The 15502-nt window shown below is 34.0% G+C and overlaps 1 protein-coding gene across 1 annotated transcript; it reads left to right on the plus strand.

Moving 5' to 3' along the window:
• The first annotated feature begins 225 nt into the window (after positions 1 to 225).
• LOC108465685 (F-box/LRR-repeat protein 17-like) lies at positions 226 to 4630 on the plus strand. The gene is made up of 11 exons (XM_017766061.2): positions 226 to 1060; positions 1486 to 1587; positions 2175 to 2319; positions 2416 to 2600; positions 2812 to 2916; positions 3026 to 3123; positions 3237 to 3457; positions 3544 to 3610; positions 3699 to 3784; positions 3927 to 4025; positions 4331 to 4630. Exons 1-11 carry the CDS (start codon positions 447 to 449, stop codon positions 4391 to 4393), a joined length of 1785 nt encoding a protein of 594 aa, XP_017621550.1. The 5' UTR covers positions 226 to 446; the 3' UTR covers positions 4394 to 4630.
• The last annotated feature ends 10872 nt before the right edge of the window (positions 4631 to 15502 follow it).

Below are 15502 nucleotides of genomic sequence, written 5' to 3' on the forward strand. Positions count from 1 at the left end.
TAAAATAACAAGTAATGAAACTTCTATAAGTGTTTGTTGCTGGTAAATGAATTTGTCCAATTTACAGCCAAATACTGAAAATATTTTCCCATTCCATATATATCACTTTTTTTATTTATCAAAATTCCATAAATATCATTAAAAAGGAAAAAACGGCGTTTTATTTGTTTAACGTTTTCCACTTTGCCTGTGCTACCAACAAAGGTAGAGGGTAAAGCAGTAAATAAACATCATAAACCAGGCACTGGCGACGCTCCTCCCTCACCTCATAATAATAATATTATTATTATTTTCCATTACAGGTTTCGAAAACAGGCGCCAAAAGTAGCCATTTCTCCCGCCCCTCCCCGCTCCCTTTATTTTCAATATTTCTTTCCTCTCTAGTCTTCACCCAAATCTCTCCTCCTTTTGCTCCAATAATTTATTTCTTTCATCGCTCGGCGGCGATGCACCACCCACAGCCTCACATTTCTTCGTCAACCTCCACTTCCTTTCCTGCCGCCGCGGAGTTTGACTTCAAACCGGCCAAGCGCCGCGGCAGTTACAATTGTGGCAGATGTGGTCTTCCCAAGAAAGGCCACGTTTGCCATCTCAACAGTACCACCTACCCTACTTCGATTTCCACTCCTACCTCATCTCCATCCGCCATTACTGTCGAAAATTCATCATCCGCGTCCCGTCCTCCGCCCCTACGTCAGTCTTACACGCATCTCCGACGTGCGCTTTCCTTTGACGACATAGACACTCGCGCTGACTCGCCGGCACGCGATTTAGATGAGTCTAATTCTCCCTACCCGGGTACAGATCTTGATCCGGATAATGAGATGATCTCCGGTGGGTTACCGGCTGGGTGTTTGTGGGAGGTCTTGAGGAGATTGCCGCCAGCGGGTCTTTTGGCGGCGGCGAGTGTGTGTAAAGGTTGGAGGGAAACGACGAAGAGGTTGTGGAGGTCGGCGGAGGAGCTGAGACTTATGGTCCCACCTAGGGGTCAGCTCAGGTTCATCGGATTGGTTTTGAAGAAATGCCCGAGCCTCGTTAGAATGTCTCTTAAGATGGAAAGGTTCGAGTCTAAGCCAACGTTTGACGGATCTAGGATTTTATTGGTTGGATCGGTTGATACCAATGAAGATCAAGATAAAATCATGAAATGATAATTAATTTGGTTATAATTTAAGAACACATAATCCGTGAAATGAAGTGGAAACTGATCTATAATCAAAACGCCATGAAACTTAAAAGCTAAAACCAATGCAATAATTAATAAGGGATCGGATTAACTTTGCAACAAAAATTTTGTTTGGAAAATCTTTATTCACTTAGAGAGATGTATCCTAACAATTTGTTTCATTGTAAGCAGCAGTAAAATTGGTTTTCTGTTTGCATCATTTTGGGGAGCTGTAAGGGTAGGGAGAGGGATCAATGCTGCTTTTGGACTTTTGTTTACCCTTGTTTTACTCGATATTTTTTCTTGTTTGGGTTTTACAGTGATGTGGATGCAACGATGCTGGCTTGCATTGCGTTTTCTTGTCCTAATTTGGAGTCTATGGAGATTTCTACATCTAATACGGCTGTTAATCGGATCACGGGGTATACTTTTTTTTCTCCCTCTTTTTTCCTAAAATTTATCATTAGATCTTTAAAATAGTATATCTAGTTGCTCAGTTAATAAACTTTGCTACTCCTGTTGTTGCTTGATTGTCGGGGCTCCGAAAAGGCTTAGATCTAGCTATTTGGTTGAATTTATCAGTCTTTTCACCAGTAAGATAATTGAAAGGTATGAGTCACTAAGAGGTTAAAGTTGGAGTGAAATGCATAGAAATATCTAGTTGAATGGTCCTTTGGTCAATTTTTTTCTTTCTTTTAATTTCGTGACCTAACTAGTGTTTGTAAATATTTATTTGTTTTTTTTTTTGAATTATAAGAAGGGGTAAAATTCCAAACGACTAGAGTGAATGTTTATTTGTTTTTTATTGGTCTAGAACAATGTCTATTCACACTATGCTAAAAGTCCAGTTTATAATTGAATCCGATGTAATATTTATTTGTTCTTTAATGTTTTTGTCATATTTTGTTCCTTGTCTTGATTATGTGTAATTGCAATTTAAGTTGGCTTAAGTTAATAAATGGTAGATTAAGTGGTTCTGATTAACTTTTAATTAATGTTTCATGTATAGGGATGAATTGGGTCGTTTTGTTGCTGATAAACGCTGCCTAACGAGTCTTAAGATGGAAGGATGTTCTAATTTAGGGGGCTTTGTCCTCTCTTCATCTAGTCTATCTACACTCTGGCTCTCTGATCTTTATTCCCTTTCCAAGATGGTAACTTTTTCATCAGGTTCTTTTTTTTTTTTCCAAGTTCAAAACTTTTTTGGGCAATATTATTGAATTTGTGTTTATATGTGCCTTGTATTGTAGGTTTTTAACTGTCCCAATTTGAAAGAAATATCCTTAGAATTTTCTCGCCAAGAAAATGATACTACCGATCTTACAACCATGGTTGATGGTATGGGTAGAAGTTGTCCAAGGTTGCAAAACATCCACATTGCATCAGTTCGACTTTCACATGCTGTAGTGCTTTCTCTTACAGCTGCTAATTTGAGGTTTGTTGAACCTTTTGTTCCACACGTTCATTTTTAATCATGTATCACATAAGAACCTATAGACTTTGCCTTGCTTTATCAGGAGTCATAGCGTTTAAATGGAGGACTTGTTTTGTAAAATTTTCTAGCAATGCCATGCTTTGTTTTATAGATTTCTGCATTTGGAGGATAACTAGTCACTAGTTTACTGATTGTTGTTGATATTATTCAGGGGCTTGCGGATGCTTTCGCTTGTTCTTGGCTCAGAAATCACAGATGCATCTGTTGCTGCTATTGCTTCAAGTTATTCAAAATTAGAATTGCTTGATCTCAGCGGGTATGTTTTTCTCCAGCTTTAAATTGTTAATCCATTTATCTGGGCTGGTTCTAAGGGTTAACTTTTTATCAATTAATCTTCAGTCCTGATGCTTGCTGCTTCGTCTTAGGTCTAGCATCAGTGATAGTGGCATTGGAATGATCTGCAATGTGTTCCCAAACACACTGTCAAGACTCCTCCTTGCTCTTTGTCCTAACATAACTTCAAGTAATTTTCATGTCTAAGATTCACACCTTTATCTCCGCATGGCCGTATTTATCCTGTGAATGTCCTATTTTTACCTAAATGTATTCATTGATGTGTTTCTCCGCTTTTTTCAGGTGGAATTCAGTTTGCCACAGCTCAACTACCTCTTCTTGAACTTATGGATTGTGGGATGACCGTATGTGATCCTGATTCCCAGAATTCACCTTGTGATGAAAGTGGCGATAATGAACTTCCAAACGCATTGAACAATAAACTGTACCTTATGTACCAGAAGCTTATTATCAAACATAGCCGACTAAAAAAACTTAGCTTGTGGGGTTGTTCTGGCTTAGATGTGAGATCTTTTGTCCTTAATCTTGACTATTTTACCAGTTTCTTCTTAATACCCTATGCGGTTCTTATTTGGGGATCTAAATGCAGGCTTTATGTTTGAATTGTCCCGAACTCAATGACCTAAATCTCATCTCTTGTAAAAACTTGCATCCAGGTATCAATCTGCTAGTTTGGCGACTTGACTATGCTCATTTATTTTCTTATGTTTTAAGAAGTATCTCATAAACTCTCTGTTTTCATAGAGAGATTGCTCCTTCAATGCCCAAGTTTACAAAATGTGCATGCGTCCGGATGTCAGGAGTCGTTAATTGGAGCCATCAAAGGCCAGGTAAAAAATCAATAATTTCATTGAGCTCCATTTTCCACTTGTTAACTCAAGTCTTCAAACTGCAAATACCATCTCTAATCACATCCCCTTATTGGTCAAAGTTCACCATTATTTAGTCTTTTGCAAATGTTGGTAATGTTAGGTGAGTGATAGTTTGGCATCTTTGGAAAACCAATTTCAATGTAAGCGATTGGCTGATGGCTCCAAGAGGGTTCGTGCACCAGATTGCCTGAGTCAAGAGGTAATAATTTCATCATAGCAGAAATTGGTTTGAAAAATGTAATTCAGACTGGGAGAATGGACTCTGTTATTAACAAATGCTTTCTTTCATTACATTGCTGTTGCTGATCTCACACATTCATATTCCGAAAGACCTTTTTGATGTGCTTTGATGAATGTGAAAAAGTAAATTTTGATGTATAAATGAGAATTGCTCAGCTAAGTTGAATGCTTGTGAAAAGTGGAAGAATCAATCATGATAGCTAGCCCAATAGAGAAATATAAAATTTGAATTAGCTAATGTGAAGTAATGTTGTTTCCTTGCAGGCAATTGATGATAAAAAACGAAGAAAGGTTGTGGAACAACAATGTAAGGTGCTTGTGGATTAAAATCCTTTTTTTTTTTTGTAACCTCTACTTTGCACAGCTTTTCTTTGAAAAGAATAAATAAATAAAATTTATTGTGCACAATTGTTGTTTGTCGTCATATGTCCTAGGCCTTAGACATAAACAGTAAACACTGAACAGATACTTCTCAAATAATTTATGTCCTTTTTGAAGGACTTGGTATTTCTTTTTATAAAAAGGAAAAAGGAAAGTTGAAAATTTAGCTAGTTTATGTTAGAACTTATCAATGCTCTCCTATCCATAAGATCTTGTTCCTTCCTATGTTGATTCAAGAGATCTGTTCACAAATCATTCGAGTTTGACTCAAAAAAGAATTTGAATTTGACTTTTTTAAGTAGTAAGTATTATTTGAGTTATCAATTGAATTAAATTTGAGCATTGTAATACTTAATTTGAATTGTTCATAAGTTTAATTGAGCTTTTTTTTAGAATATACTTTTTATATAATAAAATTATATTTTTATTTTTATTATATAGAAAGAGTTTAATTGCAAACAAGCTTGAGTTTGAATTCGAATGAATTTAATTGAGTTTGAGTTGAGATGAGTTGCAACACTTGTTATTTGGATTGTTGATAATTTTGTATAAATGATGTTACATTTGATGCTTGGAGCATTATTTATCAAAATCAACTTTTAATCGATCTTTAAAGGTTAATTTCAAATTCTTTTGAGTCATATGATAGTGATATTTTAAGGAGAATATTGATATCTTTAGACTATATGATATTGATAATAAAAGTCGTAGTAATGATATTTTGCACCTTAATAAAATCCCTTTGACATTAATTTAGAGAGTATTTGTAATTGTACTTAGAGTATAAATACTTAAATGCAAATTAGCTTAAAAACCATTTTTAATGACTTAAGAACCATCCAAACTCTCATCCTTTATAAACCCCCAAACAATCATAACCAAATTTACCTCATGTCCAAACATAATATGCTTTAAAAGAATATTACGTACTCAACCACTTTTCTCATATATACATGCCAACCATTGAGCATTCTATCCATAAATAATATACGCATTCAACCAACAAAGCAATTACTAAGACACAGCTCAAACATATACTATCATATTATGACATTTGTACAAATACTAAAGATAACACATTATGATGTACCTTACAAATACTAAAGAATGAAATACAGAAAACTGGAATAATTTAAAAAAAAATTGAATCACATCTTAAATCATCCATAAAAAGAATAGAGCAAAAGAGAATTAACTTCATAAGATTGATTGAACATTAGCTTGATTGGTATAAATATTGTTGTCAATGCAAGAGGACATAGATTTAAGTACGGTAAAACACATTATCTTCCTATTTATGGGTTACGAAGAAAGTATGATAATTCTAAACACTGTGTCAAAAAAACATATAAAATTATTTTAAAATAATTTCTTATTAAGGAGCTGTTATTATATATATATATACTTCCATTCCAACAAAAAAATACAAACAAATCTATCCATATAAATGATTTTATTTAAAGTTTTTTTAGTGTCACTTTCCAAGAATTTCTCATTTCTGATTTTTTAATGTGTAGGTAAATATGGAATTGGACTTTTTTCTATTTCTCTCTAAAAAATTCTCTACCACAAATAATTAAGTTTTAAATTTATGGAGAATTTGCATGTATATGGTATGGGATTGGGAAATGCATATGGGATTCAGCAGAGGTGTCTATCCAAGACTGTATAAGCCCTTGTCGGTGATTATGTAACTCAATTTTATTATTCTATATAATAATTCGCACGGATTGTTCCTATCTTTTATTTTATAAAAGTGTTATTATTTAAATAGTGAAATATTAATTAATATTATTGATGAAATAATATTTAATAATATAAATAATTTAAAAATATATTTTAGTTTTTAAAAGATAATATATTTGTAATATTATAAATATGATTTACGCTTTAATTGTAAAAAAGAAAATTTGAAAGATAAAATTAACATATATTATATAGGTAAGTTTAAAAATAAAGGTTAAAAAAATAGAAAAAGTTTGCCTCAATGGCACGTTTTCTCTCAAATTTTGTCTGCTCTTTGTGGCACAATTTTTTTAATGTTTTAGTGTTTTTAGGGTTTTAGTTTGTTTAAGTTTTGATTTTCTTTGTTCGTTTTGGAGTGTAGAGCAACGTCATGGGGTATCTGGTGCTATTGTTGATTGGGTTGCTTTGATCAAATAATGGAGAACGGTATTGTTGGATTGAGGATAGACGTTGAGGAAGAGGAAGCTTAGCTTATTAATGGAGGAATGAAAGCACAAAAGTCGATGCATGAATATTTTTTGGTAGGGTGTTTTCTGATTGGAAGTGTTGTTCACTTCCCGATGATGAGAAATACTATACCCAATATATGGCATCCTCTTGGTGGTGTTTTAATCTTAGATCTAGGGGAGAAAAGGTTTTTGTTCAAGTTTTACCATGGGTTGGATATTAGTAAGGGTCATAAATGGGCGTCGTGGACATTTAATAATCATTTGTTAGTTTTTCACCGGTTGAAAGATAGTGAAGATCCGATGGAAGTACTATTGATATACTCTTATTTATGGGTTCAAATTCATGATTTGCCACCAGGTATGTTCTCAGAAGAGATTGCTAAACAGTTTGGGGCATTTTTCTAATCCTTTGTGGAATATGATGCGAAGCAAATTAGTAGGGGATTCAAAGAATTTATGAGAGTGTGGGTTATTGTTGATGTTAGACTACTTCTTAAACGAAGGAAAAAGAAAGTAATTTCGACAGGCAAACAATTTTATGCAAGATTTCAATACGAGAAACTATCTCTTTTATGTTTCTTATGTGGTTGTCTTGGACATGGTGATAATTTCTACCTGATCTGGTTAACAAACGAAGAGAGAAATATAGAACTTGGGCCGAATCTTTTTATAAGGGCTCCGGAGAGGAGGGCGATCACCACTCATAGCATTTGGCTTCGGGAAGATGATGGTAGTGAACTTTATGGAAAGAAGTCAGTAGGCCAATTTTCGGGAAGTGAATTAATGGAGGGGATAAAAATAGTGCACAAAATAAGTAGAGGCATCAAGTGAATCTTGTTTTAGGATTTAATTTAGAAAGGAATTCTAATAGGGAAGGAAGATTGGAGGAGGGACACTAGGTGGGTCTAAAGGTCTTTAATGGACGCAAGATGTAGAGGATACTCCTATAGAGGAATCGGATGGGAATAAAAGATTGAGAGTGTTGCAAAATGTCTTTGATGTTTCAGGTTTAGGGTTTAAGTATGCCACACTATGAACATCACAAGCGAATAAACCCATAAATGGTTTCAGGATCTATTTTACTTGAGTCCAGTCCGATGTACTGCCAGTCCAGTCGGTCACATTTATGTCCCTATCTTCTGAGAGTCATCCGTTTCAATGCTCAAGACAAGTCATCTCCCCAATTGGACTTGATAGATGACATGTTAGTCTTTCAATCGGTTTGCTCATTTTTTATTAGACTAAGGACATGTTTAGGTTCGTCTACTAATATAAGTTATCTTTTTTTGTATTACAATTCAACTACGTAATACTGCTTAGTATTAATTAAACATTAGACAATCAATAAGCAACATTTGTTTCCATTTTGCTTTGTGTGCAAAAACCATTTAAGAAAAATAATACAAAGTATATTAATTGTAATAAATGAATTTGCTTTATCAATCAATCTGTTCGAAAAATTTAAAATTTTACAAATGAATATGATATACTCAGGGCACCAAATCCAACACTAGGACGAGATCAAAGTTTTCCATGGTTGGTTGGGGGAATTTCAATGAAAATTTGTATTCTTTTGAGAAAAAAAAAGAGAGTAGTAAGGGGAGATAGAATAGAGGCTATTAGATAAACTTTGGCAAAATGCCAGTTGGAAGATTTGGGGTTTTAGTGTCCCTAGTTTACATGGGAAAGAGGGAACTTGCTAGAAAATAATGTAAGGGAGAGGTTAGATCGATGTGTGGCAAATATAGATTGTTGGGATCTATTTCCGAACTATAGAATTAAGCATTTAACGCTTTACTTTTCCGACCATTATCCATTATTAATATAAACAAATCGTTATGCCCTCAGATATCGAAACAGAGATTCATATTTGAAAAGTAGTGGATTTTAGAATACTCCTGTGAAGGGGTAATCTATCGATTATGGAAAGGTAGTAGGGGTGATGTACCATATCACCTTGTGGCTTTTAGTGAGGGTTTGCAAATCTGGGCCAAAGGAATAAAGGAACAAAAAGTGGGCATGACGAGAAATCTTTAGAGGCGGGTGGCTAAATTAAATGAGGAGGACTGAACGGATGGGATTATACAGGATTTGATTGATACGAAGTTGCAACTTAATTTGGAGATAGAAAATGAAGAGTTATATTGGGAGAAAAATCAAGAGCTAATTGGTTGAAGATGGGTGATCGTAATACGACATTCTTTCATAGATTCTTCTCTTAAAGATGAAGAATAAATCACATTAGAGAACTAAGAATGAGTGATGGGTCGTTGACCTCAAATAAGGTAGAAATGATAGGGATTACAAGAGATTATTTTTTCAACGTATTCACTTCACAAGGAGGCGGATGTTCAGAACATATTCTGTCAAGAGGAAAAAAAATGCATCATTGAGGGTATGAATCGTGAACTAATGGAGGAGTACAAAATAGAACAGATTCAGTCAGCTTTGAAAGATATGGCTCCATTGAAAGCTATCAGAGAATATGGGTTCCCAATATTATTTTTTTAGAAATACTGGTACATTGTTGGACGGGATGTTGGCCCTTATTGCCTTAGTATTTTTAATAGAGGTAATTCTTTGGAAGCTATTAACTCAAATATTATAGTATTGATCCCTAAAATTGCTCATCGAAATAATTTGAAGGATTTCAGGCCTATTAGTCTGTGCTCGATAGTTTATAAATTAATATTGAAAACAATGGCTAATTATTTTCAACGAGTGCTAGATAGTTGTGTTGATGAAGTATAGAGTGCTTTAATTATAGGGAGGATGATTACTGATAATGTGCTATTGACCTACAAAATCTTGCACACTTTTAAGTAGAAAAGAAATGGTAAAAAGAAGGGTCTTTTGCGCTTAAACTCGATATGAGCAAGGCATATGATAGAGCCGAATTAGTGTTTTTGTAATATGTGATACTGAAGATGGGATTTGAGGAAGTGTGGATCAATCTAATTATGCAGTGTATTTCTTAATTCTCGTACTCGATATGCATTAATGGAGAAACGAGAGAGGGACTTAAGCCGACAAGATACCTGAGGCAAGGTGATCCTCTTAGCCCTTATTTATTTCTTATTTGTAGTGAGGGACTGTCCACACTGATGAGAATAGCGAAGAGTGAAGGAGAGGTAAAGAGAGCAAAGGAGAGTAGAATGGATCATTCGATTATTCATTTGCTGTTTGAGGATGACTGTATACTTTTTGGTGAAGCTTCTGATAGGGGAGTATATGCAATGAATGGTATTTTAAAGGAGTGCGAGGTTTGCTTAGGGCAATGCATCAATTATGACAAATTGTTATTATATTTCAGTTCAAATAGTCCTGGTCAAGCAAGAAATTTGGTGTCTTAAGTATTAAGGGTGCGTTATTCTTAGATTTGGAAAAGTATTTAGGGCTCCTAAATATGGTGGGAAGGTAGAAACAAAGAGATTTTCAGGTACTAAAAGATAAGATGACAGAATTGTTAGGTCTGGTGCATTAAGTGTAGTATTTTCGTCAATATACATTTCTAATTTTTTCAAACAAATTGGTTAATAAAACAAAGTCATTGATTACATTAATATACTTTGTATAATTGCCTTGACATGATTTTTGAATGTAAAGCAAAATAGAAGTAAATGTTGCTCGTTGGATGTCTAATGTTTAACTAATACTAAGCGGTATGATGTGGCCGAATCGTAATACGAAAAGATAACTTGTATTAGTAAATGAACCTAAATGTGTCCTTAATCTAATTAGAAATGAGTAAACTGATTGAAAGACTAATATGTTATCTATCAAGTCCAATTGGGGAGATGCCTTGTCTTGGGCATCAGAGCAGATGACTCCCAGAAGATAGAGACATAGATGTGGTTGACTAGACTAACAATACATTAGATAGAACCCAAGCAGAATATGTCCTGAATCCATTTATGAATTAATAGATAAGGAATCGAAAGCTGGTGCGTTAGGTGTACTATTTCTGTAGTGTGTAGCTTTATTCACAACAGTGAAATTCATAACCCAAAACGTAGGTAAATGATATCATCTTATTGGCATTACATGGTTGATGAGAACTAAACGTGACCACGGGTCGTCCGTCTTTGTGATGGATGATTTGATCATTAATTGGTAGTGATTGACTTTCATGAAGGAAGATTTAATGGTTACCATGAGATAAAATATGATCATATTGGGAGAACAAATATTATCCCAAAGAGATTAATGATATCCTATGACGGTAAAACATTAATGACAAGGCATTAGACGAGCACTAAGTAGTTGCTTTCGCAATGGTATGTTGTTGAGGAGAGCTCAGTCACGATACTATATTGGAATGAATTCATGACTAAATGAGTTTATAAATTATTAAGTGATTTGAGCCTTAACTTTATATGTCAATTCGATCCTTTCGGTAGCTTGTTGAAACCAGAAATGAATTGCGTGTTTGAATAAAAATAAATGAAATGAATAGAAAAAGAGAAATGAGAAACATTCAGGAATGATTATGGTTTTCTCCGAAATGGAGAAATGAATGTAAGTTTCCAAAAATAGAAATGGAAATGAAAATGGAAATTTACAATTCTATATAAGATTACTTAAAAAATGATGGAATAATGAGTTTATATTTTTGGACTATTTTGAAGTCTGAAAATGAAAATAAATTATTAGGTCATAGTGAACATATTGAGTTCTGACATATTGAACAAACTTTCTTGAAATTTTAATGGGGGTATAATCGTCAAAATTTTATCGATGGGTAAAATCGTTAAAATTTTACTAGAGTAAAATTGGGATGAGAAAAATATTTAATATGTAAATATTAAGGTTTATTTTGGGAAATAGAAAAATTGAATTGGGTTGAATCATATTATAAAGTACTGGGTCAAAAAGGCTCAAGAAGCACTCGTAATTAGACCCGATGTGAGAGAGGCCCAAAACCCCTCATAAAACTTGAAGGGTGGAGGAACCCTAATAGAAGTACAAGGGTGAATCGTTCTCATTTCTCCTACTTTATGTAGGATGTTCTTTTTCTATTTGAAATAAACCTCTACAACTTTATAAGGGTTTTATCTTCTCTATCTCTAAATAGATGGGTAGAATGTTTTTTTTATTATTTGAAACAAGCCTCTACAACTCTATAAGGTTTCTATCTTCTCTGTCTCTAAATAGATGGCACGAGTAGAGTTATGAATAAAAATTTTGAGAGATTATTATTTTGCTGAAATATAGAGAGAATTTATTCTCAACTTATAAACATATTTTCCAAAATAACAATTTTACTGATTTCTATTAAAGAAGATAGAATTTTCGTTTTCACCCCCAAAAAAAAGATTTTTTTTCTAGTTCTGTGTTTTGATTCAAATTGTTAGGTTGAAAGCCGAAAAACATTAAGGATTCGCTTATCCAAAAACACATGTACGTTTTCGGTCTAAGGTTTATTACTATAAATATCATAGACCAGGTCGATTTTCAAAATTTTTATTTTGAACTGTGCTAGAAAATCGTTTTCAAATTGGATTTTTTTCCAACAAGAAATAATTGGCAATTAGTGCGTTAAGACACTTTCACATGGAGGTAAGGAAGTGTTCATTAAAAGCATATTGCAAGCAATTTCAAGTTACGCTATGTCATGTTTTTTGTTACCAAAGTCATTATGTAATGATATAGAGCAAGTTATTTGTTGATTTTAGTGGCAGAAGCAAAAGGGGAAGAGGGGAATTCACTGGTGTGATTGGAAGAAGTTATGTGAGTGTAAGAAGGATGTGGGCTTGGGATTTAAGGATTTATCTAAATTTAATTTAGCCCTTCTTGCAAAGTAAGGCTGACGTTTGATCAAATTTCTCAACTTTTTATTGGCAAGAACATTAAGAGAAAAATATTACTCAGACAGAAATTTATGAGTTCTGACTTAGGAAATTACCTTTCATATACTTGGAAAAGTGTTTGGGCAACGAAGAAGCTTTTGCAAGAAGGCATGTGCTGGAGGGTGGGTATGGGCAACCTAATAAATATTTGGCAAAATGTATGGATTCCTGGATTGCAGAATCAGAGAATTCAGAGTACTATTAGAAATAAAAATATATATAAAGTGGTTGATTTAATTGAACTGAACTTAAGACAGTGGAGGGAAAAGTATATTACCAGTATTTTTTCAAATGAGGATGCAAAACGAATTTTGAATATTCCTTTGGCAAGGTATCTATAGGAGAATAGGATCTAGAGTCGTGAAGCAACGGGAGAATACACTATGAGAAATGGTTGCAGAAGACTCTTGAAGGAGAACTCTAGTCCTAGTTCTGGCACTCGTGAAAATATAGAAAAATTCTTCCTAAATAATCTATGGCAAACAGATCTACTAGAGAAAATCAAAATAACAAACTAGAAGGTATACAATAATTTCATTCCATTAAATAACAATCTACATTATCGAAGGATAAGTAACTTGACATTGTGTTAGGGGTTTAAAGGGTTCAAGGGGATACACATAGTGGTTACAGACAGTGGATAAGATCGATGCTTACCAATACTTTGATTTCTCAACAGAAGATTGTCCTTTGTGCCATATGGGCTATCTAGGGAGGTAAGAACAACGCCCTGCATGAAAGAATACATAAGTCACCATATGGTACTGCAAATTTCATCCAATCATACTTAAGTAAGTTGGAAATGGTTAATAGGAAATTACTTGGTCAGAGGATTGGAGAGGAAAGATAGAGACCGTTGAAATTGCCTTTGATTAAAATCAATTTTGATGTTACCTTCAACAAGTAGTCAAATAGATCAAGGTCTGGGATTGTGTGTAGGAATTGTGTGGGGGAGGTACTAGGTTTGAAAATGGTTATCAACAATTATGTACAAACCCCTTTCGCGGCGGAGGCGTTGGAGTGTTTACAAGCAGTATTGACGGGGCTCGATTTAGGTCTTAGACAGGTGATTATCGAAGGAGACGCTCTCAGTATCATCAGGAAAATACAAAATCAAAAGGAAGATGGGTCAATTTTGAGTTCTTACATTTCATATATAAAATAATTTAGTAAGGGTTTTGCGAAATGTATCTTCAAGAACATATCAAGGAAGGCAAATGTAACAGCTCATGTAGTAGTAAAAGGAGGATTACAGAGAAACAAATTGGCTTACCTGGATGGAAGAGTATCGGCACTGGCGAGTTTACAGTGGAATAAGACAGAGGGATATTATATCTACAAGGGTAGTAATTGGAAATGGAGGAAATGGAAAGGAGAAGAAAGGTATTTGGAAGCTTAATCAACGGGATGAGGAGTATAATTGTCAAAAGGGGGTCCTGATTTCTAAAACGTATATGTTGCCCGATGAAAGAGGAGGGGACTCAATTCAATGGCTGGATCTTTACAATTGATCAGCCACAAATCGATATAGCAAATTAGGCTTTTTCGATACACTTAATGAGCTTTTTCTTGACCAAAATAGAGTTTTTAGCTTAGTTTTTCGTTATTTTCGTATTTTTATATTTTTCGAGTAATAAGTGAAAATCTCTTATTTTTGTCTATTTTTTCACCCAAATTGGCCGATGTGCCATTGGGAGGTTTAACATGTGTTTGAGTAAGATAGGGACATGTCAGAGGTCGAAAACGAGCAAAAATGACATCTAGGGCAAAGGTATCACGATATCTAACCTTTGAAATTGTGATACCTTCGGCAATATAGAAGACCAAAAAGACTCTTTAGTGGTATATTGACATCTCCTTGCTAATCGTGATATCCATCTCTCAAGGAAGACCCCAAGTTCAATACTACTTAAGATATCGTGATATCACATTCGTCAGAGGGACAAACTTGGACAAAAAGGGAAACTTTTGTCTACTCGACCCACCAATCACAGAAGGCTTGTGTAGGGACAATTTTGGCATCGAAAAGTCATCAAAACACCCTTCAAAACAACCAAAAATTGCTAAGGAGAAGAGAGACACATTTAGCTTAGTTTTAGGTTTAGTGTTTTTTTAGTTTTTCTCTGCACTTTTCTAGTATTTTTATTTTTCTCTTATTCTACCTTAGATTAGAGTTTATTTTTCTGTATTTACTTCTTGTTCTTGATGTTAGTTAAGTTAGTTGATACTGTAGCTTATGTTTATTTACATTTCCAATCCCTATACATTATTTTCAAGACTCTTTAAGCTTTAGTTTAATGTATTTGAGTTTATTTCACTTCAAATATGTTAAAGCTTGTTCCTTTTATGTTTCTTGCTTTAGATTTCTTTGTTAAATGTTGTTGGTTTCATGCTATTTAAGTTTTCTTGCGTAAAAGTTTCAACTTTCACATTTTTCTTAAGCTTTGCTTTCATGGTTGTTTTGTTTTCTATTGTTATGTTTATTTTCTTGACTTGAAGCATATGTAGCTAAATCCTTAAGGAGGTTGGTTGGTGGAGATGTGGATAAACTAAAATCTTTGGACAAATGATTAAATCGTAACAAATTGGACTAATTTGAATCGAACTAAGAACTTAGGTAGTGATGCCCCTAAAGGAATATTAGTATAAAGTGAGACCGGAAGGTGATCTTGTCGCACACCTATTCGTTAGTCATAGATTAACTGGTGAGATCAAAAGATAAATCAGACTTAATTTGTCTAAGTTGATAAAATTGATATCGAAAGATAAAATAGAGCCACTTGGTAATTTATGTGATTTATGTCCCTAGTCCAAAATTTGGTGAACCAAATCGAAGTCAACCAACCTTTAAGGGTGAGCAAAACTCGATTCGACTCGAAAAAATAAAAAAAAATTGAATTTTGGGTTAAACGAATTGAGTTATTCGAGTCAACTTGAATTTTTTGTCAAATTTCGAGTTCGAATCAAGTTTAGTTTTCAAATTCGAATAACTCGAATAATTCGAATAAACC

This window comes from Gossypium arboreum, chromosome 7 (assembly GCF_025698485.1).
Source record: "Gossypium arboreum isolate Shixiya-1 chromosome 7, ASM2569848v2, whole genome shotgun sequence".
Classification (NCBI taxonomy): Eukaryota; Viridiplantae; Streptophyta; class Magnoliopsida; order Malvales; family Malvaceae; genus Gossypium; species Gossypium arboreum.